Below are 16,684 nucleotides of genomic sequence, written 5' to 3'. Positions count from 1 at the left end.
TGATTAGCAGTCCCCTTACTGGTCAACTGTGAGCCGAAAGAAAGGGACAACGGTCTTGAAACCTCCCTCTTAAAAGAAATCATGTCGTAAGAAGGTAGAAATACTGGAAAAGGTAGTTCCAAAGTTTACTAGAAAAAATATATATATTAATGATAGAGAGTACTCTTGCATTAGAAAGTTTGGTAGAATAGGGGTGAAAAGTAGAAAGCCTTGTGCAGCGAGGAGGGGAGGCTTGCAGATAACAAGATCAGAAGAGCAGTTAGAATGAAAAGAGCGGTGGAAAATAAAGAGATGCAATAATCCGGTGGTGGGAAAGAGGCTGAAGACAGTCAGTCAGAGGAGGGAAGTTGATGAGATGAAAAGCTTTAGATTCCACCCTATTTAATAAAACTATGTGAATGTAGCCCTCCCAAACATGCGAAGAGTACTTCATACAAGGACAGATGAGGCCCTTGTACAGAGGTAGCAGTTGGAAAAGAGAGAAATATTGGCAGTGAAGCTACAGAACGTCTAACTTCATAGAAGCTGTTTTAGTAAGAGATGAGACGTGATGTTTCCAGTTTAGATTATGAGAAAAGAACGGACCAAGGATATTCAGTGTAGAAGAGGAGGACAAATGAGTGTCACTGGAGAAGAGGGGATAGTTGTTTGGAAGGAAGTGTTGAGTTGATACATGGAGGAATTGAGTTTTTGAGGCATTGAATACTACTGTGTTTCTTCTCCCACAATCAGAAATCTTAGAAAGATGAGAAATCAGGCGTTCTACGGCGTTTCTGCATGATCTGTTGGCTTTCTGGAAGCTTGGTCATCTCCGAAAACACGTGGAAAACTGTAGGGTGATACCATCAGCGTGAGAGTGGATAGGGCAAGAAGTTTGGTTAAGATCATTAATGAATAATAGGAAGAGAGTGGGTGACAGGACAGAACCCTGAGGAAGACCACTGTTAATAGATTTAGGAGAACAGTGGCCGTCTACCACTGCTGCAATTGAATGGTCAGAAAGGAAACTTGCAGAGAGAAGCATACAAACTGCAGGTGGGAAGTTTTGAAATCTAAGCTTTGTGCCAGGCTTTATCAAAAGCTTTTGATATGTCTAACGCAATAGCAAAGGTTTCACCAAAAATCTAAAAGAACATGACCAAGACTCAGTAAGGAAAGCCAATAGAGCTGCTTTGACGAAAGCCATACTGGCGATCAAATAGAAGATTATGAAGTGACAGATGTTTGAGAGATTAAAGCTATAGGGCGGTAATTTGAGGGACTAGAATAGTCACTCTTTTTAGGAACAGGCTGAATGTACGCAAACCTTCAACAAGAAAGAAATATAGAGAAGTCGATGGGCATAGTTGAAGGAATATGGCCAAACAAGGTGCAAGCATGGGGCAGAGTTTTTTTTTCAGAAAAATAGGAGGAACCCAATCAGGTCCATAATCTCTCCGAAGGTTTAGGCCAGCGAAGGCATGGAAAACGTCACTACAAAGAACTTTAATTGAAGGCATGAATGGATCAGAGGGAGGAGGAGGAAGGAAGGACAAGCCAAGAATAATCTATGGTGGAGTTGCTAGCAAAGATTTAAGAGAAGAGTTCAGGTTTAGAGACATGAGATGGTAGTGATACCATCAGGATGAAATAGAGGAGGGAAAGATGAGTAAACAAAGTTACTGGAAATATTTTTGGCCAGATGCCAGAAGTCTTGATGGGCGTTGGAATTTGAAAATTGACATTACCTATTTATGAAGGAATGTTATGCGAGTTGAAGAATAAACTTGACATGATTCCGGGGAAAAATAAAAAGTGCATTAAATACAGATGATGAAAGGTTCAAGTACCTTTTGTGGGCAACCTCTCTATCATGTATAGCACTACTGTAGAACAGGTTTAGAAAGGTTTAGGTTGAGAAAATGACTGAGTAATATAGCCCTCCATGCCAGACACTATCACTTCTGTATTGCCTTCAGTACACAGAGATGGATCTCTGACACGGAAGCAGTAATCTATCCAGGGAAAAGTCAGCATAATACATAATCAGATCCCTTCGCTGCAGGGGATCCTGAAGAGAGATTGGAGAAATAGGACAAGATACAGAAATGAAACTGTGAACGGTAGAGCCCAACGGAGAAGATAGGGTAACAGCATATGCAGAAGGATTAGAGGAGAGGTACAGCTCAAGAGTGTTAGCCGTATCTCAAAGACGGTCAGGAATATGACCAGGGTGTTGCACCAGTTGTTCTAGGTCATGAATGATAGCAAAGTTGAAGCCTAGTTCACCAGGATGGTCAGTGAAGGGAGAGGAAAACCAAAGCTTGTGGTGAACATTGAAATCTCCAAGGATGGAGATCTCCACCAAAGGACAGTGGGACAGAATATGCTCCACGTTAGAAATTAAGTAGTCAAAGATTTTTTTTTTTAGTCAAGAGTTAGGGGATAGTTAAACAGCACAAATAAATTCAGTTAGAGAGTGGCTATTGAGTTGAAGCCAGATAGTGGAAAACTCGGAAAATTCAAGAGTCAAGTCGTTGCGCACATAGAAGTAAGGTTTGGAACGAAAATGAGGTTATAGAAAGTAGTAAGGAACAGAAAAGGGGCTACTGTCAATTGCATCATATACCTATGTTTCGGCTAGGAAAATACGATGAGGTTTAGTAGAAGAGAGGTTCTCCAGATTGAAAATTAGATCTAAGACCACGAAAGCTATGGAAATTAATGAAGAAAAAGTAGACGGAGGTGTTTATGAAGAAAAAGTTGAGGGAGGTGTCAAGACTTTTTCAGTCGATAACGAGACAACACTCCGACCTGGAGACATTTATAGTTCTCTCCCCAGGAGAGGAGTACGAGGCTGAATTTAAAGTAAACATTTTTTTTTTTTTTACTGTAAGTAAACGGTGTGTGTGCAGTAAGTGTATGTAGTTTTGTGTGAAGGAGGAGAGTTGTCTTTAGAGGGAAGGCCGTGACTGCCCCCTAGATTTGTGAGACACAACGGGATACGTTCTGCGAGATCACAACTTATTTTGATGGTAAGGTCACAGCACGCTCTGAACTGATCCAGACCAGAACTGGTCCAGAACAGAACTCGTGTTATTACACCTCGCTGGAAGTAAATTATGGTTTCGGGAGGTGTCTACTGCACCGTAGGGATGGTGGTGCAGTGAGCGTACAGTGGTCGCACACACACTCAACTCTGCAGGTGCTGCAGCAGCCCAGCCCAAGAGACAACATGAACCTCATCACCACCATCCTGGGGCACATGCAGGCTGGGGTCCCTGCTTTGCGGGCCTGCTTGGCAACGAACGGGCCGACGAGGTGGCCAGAGCTGCAACATGGATACCCGCATTTAGCACCGACATCCGGCCCAGCCTGCAGCTTACCAAGGTGCTGCCCAGGCTGACCGCCCCACACAGGACGGAAATCCAACACCGACAGCGTGAGAGTGACTCTAGGCAGGTGGCCTGATACGGAAGCACAGATTCCTCGAGGGGGCGTGGTAGTGAGAAAGTTAAGAACCACTGTTCTATGAGCTGCTTCAGGTGGTGCATGGCACTCCTCTGCCACGACGACTTGGACATGACATGTACCTTATTGCTTTTTCATGAGCTATGTATAATTATATTTTGTATATTTATTGTTAATTTCCATTTTTACATTTATATATCTTTATGATATTCATAACCACTCTATACAGTTAAAGCGTTCCATTCCCCCTTGAGGAGAGGGACAGCGGAGACTCGTCTCCAATGCCGGGCCTGTAACCCACTAATCTATGGTTTTATGTTTATAGCTGCAATTAAATTCCAATTTAATTCAATTCTTCTGTAGGAAGCTTTGATGAAGTAAACTACTTCAGTAGGGATGTTTATATCTGCCATTATGTGCCACAATAATGGTCTGTGCACAGAATCGTAAGATATGTTCTTCCTAACCCCTCACTGATATTTGCCCTATGTGTGGTTTAAATCCCTTCAGTGGGGGATATTGTGTATACTTTGTATAAGACACAGACTATAGTTGTCACACTCTCGCTTGCTTCCTTTCTTATGTATTGGAATAATAATTCCCTTTTGCCATCTTTTTGGTATTCTTTCCTTATTTCATATTTCTTTTATTAATTTGTAATTTTTTTCCAGCAATTCTGCAGGTATTTTTTTTTTTTTCGAAGCCATGGGCTTCTCCATGTTTCCTTCATAACTACATATTATCTATTCTATTCCGTAGTTCATGGATGTGCTGCTCCTCCATCAGTTTGTTTTCTCCATATGGCATGTCCTTTTATCATCCAGTTGATCCGTCGCTTGAAAATCATTCTGTATTATTTTTAACTTTTTGTGGTGTTCTTTGACTCCGCCATCGTTTACATTTCTTTTTGTTTCATCGAGCTCCCTTTCCAGCCCTTCCCGTTTCTTCTGTTTTCTCCATATGGCATGTCGTTTTATCATCCAGTTGATCCGTCGCCTGAAAACCTTTCTGTATTATTTTTAACTTTTTGTGGTGTTCTTTGACTCCGCCATCGTTTACATTTCTTTTTGTTTCATCGAGCTCCCTTTCCAGCCCTTCCCGTTTCTTCTGTCTAAAACTCTAATTAGTTTCTTAGTCTTCCTCCTACTCACTCTTAGCTTTTTTGCTTGTCTCAAGTTTCATCGGTTTTATATTAGGTTTTCTCTAATTACTCTATTCCCTTCCGTAGCTTCATTACATGATGTATCGTACAAGTGGTTTCTGCTCACTGGTGCTCTGTATTTTATATGTTCCTTTGCCGCTTTATGAACTTCTTAAATGTTCTTCAATTTGCTATCGATATCCTCTTCCTCTTCTTACACGATGTTCGATTGGATTGAACACAAAAATGGCTTCTAATTTTGATCTGGTACGCCTCTTTTACCCTCTGCATTTTTCAAGTTCTCCACATTATACTTAATGTTCCTGTTTTGCCGGTTTTTCGTTGTTGACAGTTTTACCTTTGTATTTCTTATCATAAAATTACATTCTGCTTCTTTGTAGGATAGTACATCAAGCAACGCTCTTCTATGTTTTCTTTATGTTAGTACATGATCAATTTTGTTTTGTGTGGCCCCGTCCAGGGATGTCCATGTTTGCTTGTGTATATCTATGTTGGATTGGGTGTCCCTGATCACCATATTAGTGCAAGGGAGGCCAGTTACACACACACACACACACACACACACACACACACACACACACACGCACATGTATACAATGCGTAACTATTATTATTAAAATCTTCACTTTTTATTCTTCGACTTCTTTTGAGAGCCGCAAGTGAATGACAAAAGTGAATGCATCATGTTTTAGGTCTAGATGACTACTAAAGTTAACATAAAATAAGATTCATAATTCAAACAACTTAAAACAATTGACGCCTTACCTTGAATGACGAATCAAGTACACGTTTGCCTTGAATCAAGTGGTTGTACTGTACTCGGGGATCTATCCACTTCATTGATACATGAAGGGTCATGGTCATGGCGAAGTTCATTAGATCGATAGATGATATCTTCTTAATATTAACTTTTACCAGCATTACCAAAGGAAAATTTGGTGGTGTCTGTAAAACATGACCCTGTGCTGATCCTATGGAGCAGTCGTTCTCATCCTCACCCGTTTGACAGTCAGGCTTGAAATCGCACACCTTTTCTAGTGTGATGCACTGTGAGTTGTTGCAGGTAAACTGTTCAGGTGTACATGTGGTTACCAACATCGGTGAGGAGTATGATAACTTTAGATCCAGTCTATGCCAGTCATTGCAAGGGTTTTTTGGTGGCTCAGCAACAGAATGCCATGTTTTTAAACCTAAAGGTACACTGAGAGAAGAAGTGCAGGCAATATCAATTGGTGAGGGAAGATTTCTTTTTTTTAGACACCAAGTACTGTTGTAATTCTCCTCCACTACGTAGGGTTGAACTCCATGTAAGTAAACACCGTTTCCTTTATATTGTGTGTCTTTGGTTTGTGCTAAGATGAAATTCAAATAATAATATATAGTTTCGTCATCATCTTGACAGTGTATCCGAATATTTAGAAATGAATCTGTGTCAGATTTTTCAGTAAATGAACAAAACTTAAATTTTTCTGTACCCCAAAACCAGTACCCATCAACATTCACTGCGAGAGGACGAGGATGAAAGCAACGAGAATTCTGAAGTATTGTTGCAAAATTTGGAGGCCACTTAGGTGTCACATTAACTTGTATACCATGTATGTTTTCCACTTCTCCAGAGAAACAATTGTAAATAAGACCTATCCATGCGGCTGGTTCATTAAGTTGTGGACTTGTGCAGAGTTGTGAAGATCTTTTTAGTAATGTTCTGTGTTGTTCTTTTAAGGAGAAGTTTTGTAACTTTGCCCACATTCCAAAACTTGTCATATGCCGTAGAGTGGCTTTCCAATTCATCATTGAGGTAAGAAGTAACACCTTATCAGAGTGCAATAAGTCATTGTTACAAGGTCCATTTGCATGTCTGTAGACACCAGCTGAACCGTTTTGTATATTTAACTTCAAATTATCCCAGTCAGTGAGTGGCTTGGCGGATAATGGTTGACACTTGCCCCAGTCACCCAATTCTGAGGTAGGAAAGGCAGTGTCCCATAGGGTGAGGAGAGTTACATGACCAGAAAATGCTTGCGACTTGGTATACCCGCCATTTAGTACATCCTGTTCCTGTCCTATTACAAGAAGACCATCCAGAGGAAAAGGTGAGATGACTGCATCCAAGAACACCCACTCTCCTGTCAACCACAGTAGCAGGCCCGTTGGTTGTACCACTACACATGTTGCATACCATTGTAAGGGACGGAACTGATGAATCTTGTTTATAAAATGTTCTTCATATCGTACTTGAAGGTATGAGGATGTCACAACTGTAAAAAATAAATCAATAAATCAGTAACAGTAGTTGTATGTGCATTTAAGTATGTATTTGAGGATAGCTAGATACCAGTAGAGGGTGTGGTTGTTAATATATATACATATATATTAATATATATATATATATATATATATATATATATATATATATATATATATATATATATATATATATATATATATATATATATTCAAAGTATGTGTTGGCATAAGGCAGTGTGTGTGTGTGTGTGTGTGTGTGTGTGTGTGTGTGTGTGTAAATCACCATAGTCTTGAAAATCACATGCTGCACCCGTGATCACCAATTCCACCATCCAGGAGAATACATAAGAACACAAGGAAAATATAAAAGCTGCAAGAGGCCGCCAGATCTATACGTGGCAGTCCCTGTATAAACAAAGTTATCTAATTCCACCTATCATTCTCATTCATAAACTTGTCTGATCTTTTAAAGCTCATTATTGACTCGGCACTAGCATATTTATTGAGTCTGTTTCACTCATCGACCACTCTATTAGAGAACCAATTAATTCCCATTTCTTTTCCTAAACTTTTTTTTTTTACGTAAGGAAGAGGGCCAGCCAAGGGCAAAAAAAGAAAAAGTTAGAAAAAAGCCCACTTGAGCGCTGGCTCTCCAAAGAGTAGAAAAAGTGCCAAAACCGTCAGCCAGAATTAGGGAAGCAAATGCCTCGATACCTCCCTCTTAAAAGAAGACAAGTTGTAGGAATTTGGAAATACAGATGCAGGGAGGGAGTTCCAGAGTTTACCAGTGAAAGGGATGAATGATTAACTCTTGCATTAGCGAGTTGGACATAATAGGGATGAGAGGAAGAAAGCCTTGTGCAGCGTGGCCGCAGGAGGAGGGGAGGCATGCAGTTAGCAAGATCAGTAGAACAGTTACCATGAAAATAGCGATAAAATATAGAAAGGGATGCAAGATTTCGGCGGTGAGAAAGAGACTGAAGACAGTTAGTCAGAGGAGGGGAGTTGATGAGACGAAGAGCTTTCGATTCCATCCTATCAAGCAAAGCTGTGTGACTGGAACCCCCAAACATGCGAAGAGTACTCCATACAGGGACGGATAAGGCCCTTATACAGAGTAAGCAGTTGGAGGGCGAGAAAACTGGCGGAGACGCCTCAGAACACCTAACTTCATAGAAGCTGTTTTAGCAAGAGATGAGATGTGAAGTTTCCAGTTAAGATTATGAGCAAAGGACAGACCGAGGATATTCATTGTGGAAGAGGAAGACAGTTGAGTGTCATTGAAGAAGAGGGATAGTTGTCTGGAAGGTTGTGTCGAGTTGATAGATGGAGGAATTGAGTTTTGAGGCATTGAAAACTACTAGATTTTCTCTGCCCCAATCGGAAATTTTAGAAAGATCGGAAGTCAGGCGTTCCGTGGCGTCCCCGCGTCATCCGTTAATTTCCTGAAGGGTTGGACGTCTCTGAAAGAACGTGGAAAGATGTAGGGTGGTATCATCAGCGTAGGAGTGGGTAGGGCAAGAAGTTTGGTTAAGGTCATTAATGAATAATAGAAAGTGGGTGACAGGACAGAACCCTGAGGAACACCACTATTAATAGGTTTAGGAGAAGAACAGTAGCCGTCTACCACAGCAGCAATAGAGCGGTCGGAAAGGAAACATGAGATATAGTTGCAGAGAGAAGCTGTATGAGGGCAGTTTTGAAATCAAAGCTTTATGCCATACTCTATCAAAAGCTTTTGATATGTCTAACGCAATAGCAAAAGTTTCACCGAAATCTCATAAAGAGGATGACCAAGACTCAGTAAGGAAAGCCAGAAGATCACCAGTAGAGCGACCTTGACGGAAGCCATACTGGCGATCAGACAGAAGATTGTGAAGTGACAGATGTTTGAGAATCTTCCTATTCAGGATAGATTCAAAAACTTTAGACAAGCAAGAGATTAAAGCTATAGGACGGTAGTTTGAGGGGTTAGAACGGTCACCCTTTTTAGGAACAGGCTGAATGTAGGCGAACTTCCAGCAGGAAGGAAAGGTAGAAGTCGATAGATAAAGTTGGAAGAGTTTGGCCAGGTGCAAGCACAAAAGCACAGTTTTTGAAAACAATAGGAGGGACCCCATCAGGTCCATAAGCCTTCCGAGGGTTTAGGCCAGCAAGGGCATGGAAAACATCATTACGAAGAATTTTTATTGTAGACATGAAATAGTCAGAGGGAGGAGGAGAGGGAGGGACAAGCCCAGAATCGTCCAAGGTGGAGTTGTGAGCAAAGGTTTGAGAAAAGAGTTCAGCTTTAGAGACAGAAGAGATGGCAGTGGTGCCATCAGGATGAAATAAAGGAGGGAAAGATGAAGAAGTGAAGTTATTTGAGACGTTTTTGGCTAGATGCCAGAAGTCACGAGGAGAGTTTGAGTTTGAAAGATTTTGACATTTCCTATTTATGAAAGAGTGTTTGGCAAGTTGAAGAACAGACTTGGCATGATTCCAGGCAGAGATATAAAGTGCATGAGATTCAGGAGATTCATAATTTACATTATGAAAAAATCATCCCATTGCTATATATGAAACTTCCTTGATTGCAGAAAAAATGATGATGAAATAACATTTCACATCACGGAGCAGGAAGACCTACCACAGTCAAGCACTAGTCAAGCATCCAGGCCTGACGTGGATGATGACCTACCGGTACATCTTCCACCAGTGACACCAGCAGCTGCTCATCCCCTCCCAGTATTGAATGCGGGGAACCAAGAATTAGTAGAAGCTGTCCTTCAAGACATGAGAGCTGTCTACCAAGCACAGAGAGATGTTTGGAATACCATCAAGTTGTATTACCAGAAAAAAAACTTTCAGAGTGACCTCCCACTAGCCAACATACCTTCATATTTTTATATTTTACAGATGTGCAATTAAATATTCCAATAACATTATAAGTTTATTTCTCAATATACATTGCAGCGGAAGGGTTGAAGAAGCAATGAATTGAGGAGATAAAGGAGTAGAAATGAATGACCGAGGAAATATTGTACTATACTAGAAAAAATGGACAACAAAAGGAGAAGGAAGAAAGGGAGAGTTGTTGAAAGCTAAATGGAAGAAAGAACAAATGAAGATGGTTGACGGTCTTCGTGCTTGGTGTTCAAGTAGACTGGGCACACTGTACACTGCCTGGGCGTATGACACTCACTGTTCATGCCTGTTGATGGATATAGACAATTGCTTAGAGTGCACACCTGAGTAAATTTTCAGTGTTATTTAAGTGTTTACTTTACGGTACATTAATTCAGCACAAATGGTCAAATACAGTGGACAAAATGGGATGCCAATACTGTAACTAAACAATATATAGGAAGAAAAAAAGGATCTTTTATGTTTAGAGTTCGCCACTAATTTTTAACCATTTCTGCTGAATTAATGTACTGTAAAGTAAAATAGAGCAAAGGTTAGGTTAGGTTAGGTTAACTCACCTCTCTTAGGTAATTCATGAAATCAACTGTAGTAGCGCGACATATCCTCAATTCGTCCTCACAGTATTTAATGCTGGAATATGCTTTTGCCCAGGAATAAATGAAGACGATGATTTTCTTCAATGGAATGGTACTGCCATCAAGCCAAGTGTTTTTTCTCACTGAAACTTTATCACAGCAAGCTCTCTTGTAACACATCCACGATACACTTTCGTTTGTCTTTTTAATATCGTAGAAAAAGAGAAAAGGTGTAAAAAGAAACCTCAAATGACAATTAAAAAGACAAACGAAAGTGTATCATGGATGTGTTACAAGAGAGCTTGCCGTGATAAAGTTTCGTTGATAAAAAAACACTTGGCTTGATGGCAGTACCATTCCATTGAAAAAAATCATCATCTTTATTTATTTCTGAGCAAAAGCGTATTCCAGCATTAAATACTGTGAGGACGAATTGAGGATATGTCGCGCTACTACAGTTGATTTCAACAATTACCTAAGAGAGGTGAGTTAACCTAACCTAACCTACCCTTACCTAACCTAACCTTTGCTCTATTTTGCAACTGTCTCATTTCTCGAGAAAATTAATGTCATATTCGTATTCAGCACCAAAAACTGTACTATTGATGAAAATTTGGTTAGAAATTACTGCCGACCTCAAAACATAAAAGACCTGGAAAAAAAACACCACTTACCGGAAGTGAAGGTTGATAAAATGATCTCTAACTAAGACACCGTTTTGGAGATGGCCAAGCTGAAGAGGCTGTACGGGGTTGGCTTCTAAAGGCTGATCTTCATACTCATCATGTTCATCATCTGGCAGTTGTAGGTTCATCTCTTTACACAAGTTGTGTAGTGCTGCACATACCATCACAATTTTGCTTGTTTTTATAGGATCCACTCTGATTTCACCATGTAGAACATGAAACCTCCTCTTCAGTTGGCCGATCCCTCTCTCTACTATGCATCTTGTTCGTTTGTGTGCTCTGCAATGATAATGTTGATATTTTAGGTTACGTCATTTCTGCACCAAAAATTCCACTTTCCCAGACCAACTTTCAATATATGTTTAGTGTCATAATCCAATGGTAAACAGAGAACAGTACAGTACAGTAATTTAGTGTAATCAAGGGTGAAATAAACTGTGGTAAATATACCTGTTGTAAGCTTCCTCTGCTGCATCCCTTGGCTGCAGGATTGGGGTCAGCAGCCACGGTTGACATGGGTAGCCACTATCACCTATAAGATGACAGCCACCTGGTATGGTACCCCTTTCAAAGTCTGCTTTGAGGCCGCACTCATTCCAAATCCTGGAGTCATGGACCGACCCAGGCCACTGTGCCACCACATCCAATATTCGATACTGGGCGTCAAACACGAGCTGTATGTTGATGCTGTGATATTTTTTTCTGTTCACATATTCTTGTTCATACTCTCTCTTGGAGCAATAATCCGTATGTGGGTGCCATCTATAGCCCCAACTACTCCCGGAAAATTGGCAATTTCTCTAAAAACTGCCTGTTTTTGCTGAATTTCCTCCTGCACAGTTGGGAACTTTATATACTTTGCAAGAAAGTCCAGTGTTGTTAGGCATCAAGTGTCTCACTTATCACACGACTTGTTGAGATATGCCAAAATCGTCACCACTATACAATTGCATTTTTCCTGTAGCCAAATAACGTAGACAAGTGAGCACTTTCAGTTCAGCAGGTATGGCTTTACTTCTACGTGTTGGTGGCTGAATAACATTTCTCACATAATTAGTCACTAACATTATGCCACCTCGATCCAGTCTAAATTTTTTCACCAATTCAGAGTCTTCATACACATTTAAAATGTCTTTTCTTTCCCGATTTCCCGATTTCTAGCCCTCCTCACTCTCACTGGTTGTTGCGCCGCCATCCCCGCTACATGTAAACAAAGAGTTCCACTTAAGTGACCTCGTGGAGGAGTCTCAATTTTTGTCGTCTGCTGGGAGCACTAAAGGATACTTAGTGTAGGACTTGAGTATTTTCTCCCGATTTGAGTGCAAGTCTCAAAAAATCGTCTGCTAAGTGCACTTAAGGATACTAAGTATTTTTGTAGTTACTGGCCCAGCACTTTTTACTAAGAAAAATCAACCTTCCAGGGATGCAGAAAGATTTAAACTAATGCTTTTGAAGTTCCTTTGTTAACACAATATTTCCTTCAATGTTATGGATCATCTAATGCTAGTTTTGAAAAATTGTGCTAGTGATTTTCAAATAATAAAGAATCTCAAGTCAGGAAGACAGATTTCTAGAGACATTGTAGTAAAGTGTATTGGCAATGAAAGTTTGAAGAAAATAGTAGAGATTTTAAAGACGAACAAATATTCAATAATGGTGGATGAAAGCACAGATGTATCCACTACCAAACTATTAGCAATTGTTGTCAGAGTAGTGAACAAGGAAAAAGGAACAGTTGATGACAGATTTCTGCAATTGCTAGATGTAGAAGATTCAAGTGCTGAAGGATTATTTCAGCTCTTGAGTAATTTTTTTTTGAAGCAAATGGTATTCCATTTGCAAACATGATTGGGTTTGCAAATTGTGATTGGTTGTATTTGTCATTCTGTGTTCTTCTGCAGCCTGTCTCAAACTCCTAAAATATGTCGAGGAACTGTGTAGAGATATTCATTCCTACATTAATCACAGCCCCAAAAGACTGTTGAAATTTCAAGAATTTCAACAGTTTATTAAAGCTGATTCTCATCGGATTCTCTATGCTAGTCAGACTAGATGGTTATCTTTGGAGTCTGTTGTTAATAGAATAATGGAACAATGGTCGGCACTCCTACTCTCCTTTCAAGCCTTAGACACTCAAGTAAGAGGTGCGGCAGAGATACTGGATGCTTTGAACAATCCTCTTTTCAAGCTATACTTTTCTTTTCTTAGTTACATCCTGCCCATAATTAACAAGATGAACTAAGAGTTTCAGAGTGAAACAGTAATGATTCACATTGCCTATTCCAACATCTGTGACTTTTACAGGACAACTCTGGGAAATTACATAAAGATGGATGTCCTCAGAAAAGAAGTAAATCCTTTTGCGATTGCATTTCAAGATCCAGAAAATTTTCTTCCTGAAGAGGAGTGGTATTTTGGTAGTAAAGTAGAAAATATGATGAACAACAGAAATGTGGTTGATCAATTGGGCTCAAAAGTAAATTCATTTCGGGTTAAATGTCTAAATTTTTACATAGAGCTTTCAGGACAAATATGTAAAAGGTTCAGAGGACTAAGCGATGTGTTTCCCTTATTAAATGCCTCTGACCCTGATGTTGTCAAGAGAAATGAAGTAAAAAGTTTGGTTCCACTTTTTAAGAAATTTCCTCAGCTAGTGGAAGAGGCAGACTACGATGAATGGAATGACGAATGGAGGTCACTGCCATACCACAGAAATTCACTAAGTGATTCACAAAACCTATCAGAATTTTGGTGCTCTGTAAAGAAAATTAAGAGTAGTGACGGAACACCCATGTTTCAAAATATTGCAAATTTTGTGATGAATTTGTTAGTCCTCCCACACTCATCTGCTGCAGTTGAGAGAGTATTCTCTCAAGTTAAATTAATTAAGACAGACATCAGAAATTGCCTAAACACAGAGTATATAAATGTCCTCTTGCTTAGTAAAGGAAATGGAGGGTCAATAAATTGTTATGAGTGGGAACCAAGCAACTGTATGATACAATCTGCCCAACATGTTTTTGAAAAAAAAAGTAAAACATTCTTCACTATGCAGCATTAAAACAAGAACTTATGTATGTGGTAGGGCTACTGACCCATCACACGTGCAACGATGCCACTCCTTTAATCATCCTCAAAAATCCATGTTATTTCATTCTTTGGTTTAGTTTTCTTCAATTTCGTTAAGTTTTTCTTAATTCTTGCTTTGATTTATCTCCTCAGCTTGCTAAAATATAGTATATAAATTGATTATACATGTAATATTTCTTATGGTAGGTATATATTTTTTTCCTTATTGCTGCATTGCTTCGCTATTTGATAAATTCAACTGAATTTTGGAATGATCAAACTGAATTTTGGAAAATATCAAACTGAATATTGGAATGAAATAACGACAACCGAGATTCAACAGTAGTTTCTTTCTTCACTTATCTAAATTGTGATGTAATGAATGCCAAATAGTCTTGTTGATCTCAAGTATATATTAAGTTTTCTATTACAGGTACCTACAGTGCCTTAATGATATTGTAGTTTTGGTATGTATGTGTATCAATAAGGTTTTGCATAGGGTGTGTGGGGGTATCAATGTTTCATAGGAAGCTCACTCAAAAATATTTATGTATAGTACTTTACTGATTAAATAGTTTGAAGGATTGATTACTCATTGAAGTTGTGATGTAATGAATGCCAAATAGTCTTGTTGATCTCAAGTATATATTAAGTTTTCCATTACAGGTACCTACAGTGCCTTAATGATATTGTAGTTTTGGTATGATATATGGCAGTATGTGTATCAATAAGGTTTTGCATAGGGAATAAAAGTTGCTACAGGGAGTGTGGTGTAGTACCGTGGTTGCAAAAGTTGGCAAGTAACTAACCAAAGAAAGTACATTTATGTTTATTTCAACAATAATTGAACTTGTGATTTAGTGTGGTGGAAGTGGTGGGTGTTAGAGGACGACTCCCAGTTAAATGTTAAGATAGAGTGCTTGAGTATGTGAGGGAGAGGGGCGAGAGAAGAATGAGAGGATTGGAGAGTGCAAGGAGGGAGTGTTTGGACAGGAACAAGCGGAGACTCTTCTGTCGTGGTCATCCCCTGGGGGAGTTCGGTTAGAACAGGCGTCGGAACAATTGATTGATTGTGATTTAGTGCCAAATACTCTAGTTGATCTTCAGTAGTTTATAGTACAAATGTAGTACCATAATTATAAAGAAAGTATATTTATATTTATTTCAACAATAACTGAACTTGCAATTTAGTACCAAATAATCTTGTTGATCTCCAGTACTTTATAGTATGTACAAATACAGTACCATACTTATAATGTATGTATAGGCTACTTGATGTGATGCATGGCAACATGTGTATGTTTCAACTGTGAATATGGGAATGTATGTATGCGAAATGTAGGCACAGTGTATCGCATGATATGTGGTCGTAGCAGTATGTGGTAATGGGTGCAGGCTGTGAAGAGTGATAGCATAAGTTTGAGTTAATTGTTCAACAATACCCACCGCCTGAAAGAATATTATATGGAAATTCTATCTTGTAAAAATGTAATAGCGTTTTTTTTTTTTTTTTTTTTTTGTTGTTTGATAAGTATGTGCAAAAAAATAATAATAGTTTTAATTTGTTCCCTAAAGTCTGTAGTGGTGTGTAGTAGTGTATATAGAACCAGTCACATACGTGGGTGCCAGGCAGCTGTACAGTATTGCTGCCAGTGGCCAGGGCTGCCAAACATAAGGTGTGAGAAACTGTAGTAAAAGGTTCATTTAATAACGTGTTTATCCACATTGTTATGGGGAAAATATTGGATACTTTTTGGATACTTTTTGAAAATAAATGGATACTTTTTCTACATTTTGGATACTTTTTTTTTCCACTGGGAACCCTGGCGACAAATGATAAAAGCAAAGGAGTGGAAAAAAAGGGTGTGTTCTCTTAATGTCACCAAGGATGTGGGAGGATATAGATATACAATGGTGGAATGGTTAATACTTTTCAAATCCAAGATGATCCATATGTGTGTGGAATGATTTACTCACTCAAATTCTTGTCTATGTCATCAAGGGGCTTGGGAGGTGGACTGCCTCCTACATCAAATAGACCCATTAGTAAACTGACCACTAATATTCAGTGCTTCACTACAAGCTTTCATAAAGCACAGCAATGTAGGCTTTCCTATCCAAAAACGGGGGGGGGGGGGAATAATACCTTGCAGGCTTAGTTTATTGATTAACACTGCTGTCTTATTGTGCTTGCCTAAAAATCTCTTTTACTTAAGTACCATTAATAGGTTTGTGCAAGAAAAGCCAGTTTTACAAGTGCACATTACAAGTGCCATTACAGATTGTTACACCTTATCAATGTGAATATTTCTATCCCTAGACACACCTTCCATACTTGAATATTACACACGTGCAGTTTTAACTGACAGTTATAACTGTTCAGTTATAACTGTCAGTTAAAACTGCACGTGTGTGAGTTGCTCATTTCGTCAGTTCAACAAAACTGTACAGTTAAACTGAGACAAATACAATGTTCCATATTTTTAACTGAAAGGAGTAACTGAACTGAGCGTGTGTGGGGATTCGTAACTGTACAGTTCTCAACTTCTCATTTCTACAGGTGGTAGTGGTGAGTGCAGTTTGTTGAG

The 16,684-nt window shown here is 39.2% G+C and overlaps 1 protein-coding gene across 1 annotated transcript; it reads right to left on the bottom strand.

Moving 5' to 3' along the window:
• Positions 1-9,821: 9,821 nt before the first annotated feature.
• Positions 9,822-12,222, bottom strand: LOC123510603 (putative nuclease HARBI1). The gene is made up of 4 exons (XM_045265883.1): positions 12,199-12,222; positions 11,478-11,827; positions 11,016-11,306; positions 9,822-10,052 (listed from the first exon to the last, which is right to left on the bottom strand). The coding sequence occupies exons 1-4, from the start codon at positions 12,220-12,222 to the stop codon at positions 10,040-10,042; spliced, it is 678 nt and encodes a 225-aa protein (XP_045121818.1). The 3' UTR covers positions 9,822-10,039.
• Between the last annotated feature and the right edge of the window lie 4,462 nt (positions 12,223-16,684).

The sequence above is a fragment of the Portunus trituberculatus genome, chromosome 29 (genome assembly GCF_017591435.1).
Source record: "Portunus trituberculatus isolate SZX2019 chromosome 29, ASM1759143v1, whole genome shotgun sequence".
Lineage (NCBI taxonomy): Eukaryota > Metazoa > Arthropoda > Malacostraca > Decapoda > Portunidae > Portunus > Portunus trituberculatus.
This window is presented reverse-complemented; position numbering and strand designations above follow the sequence as displayed.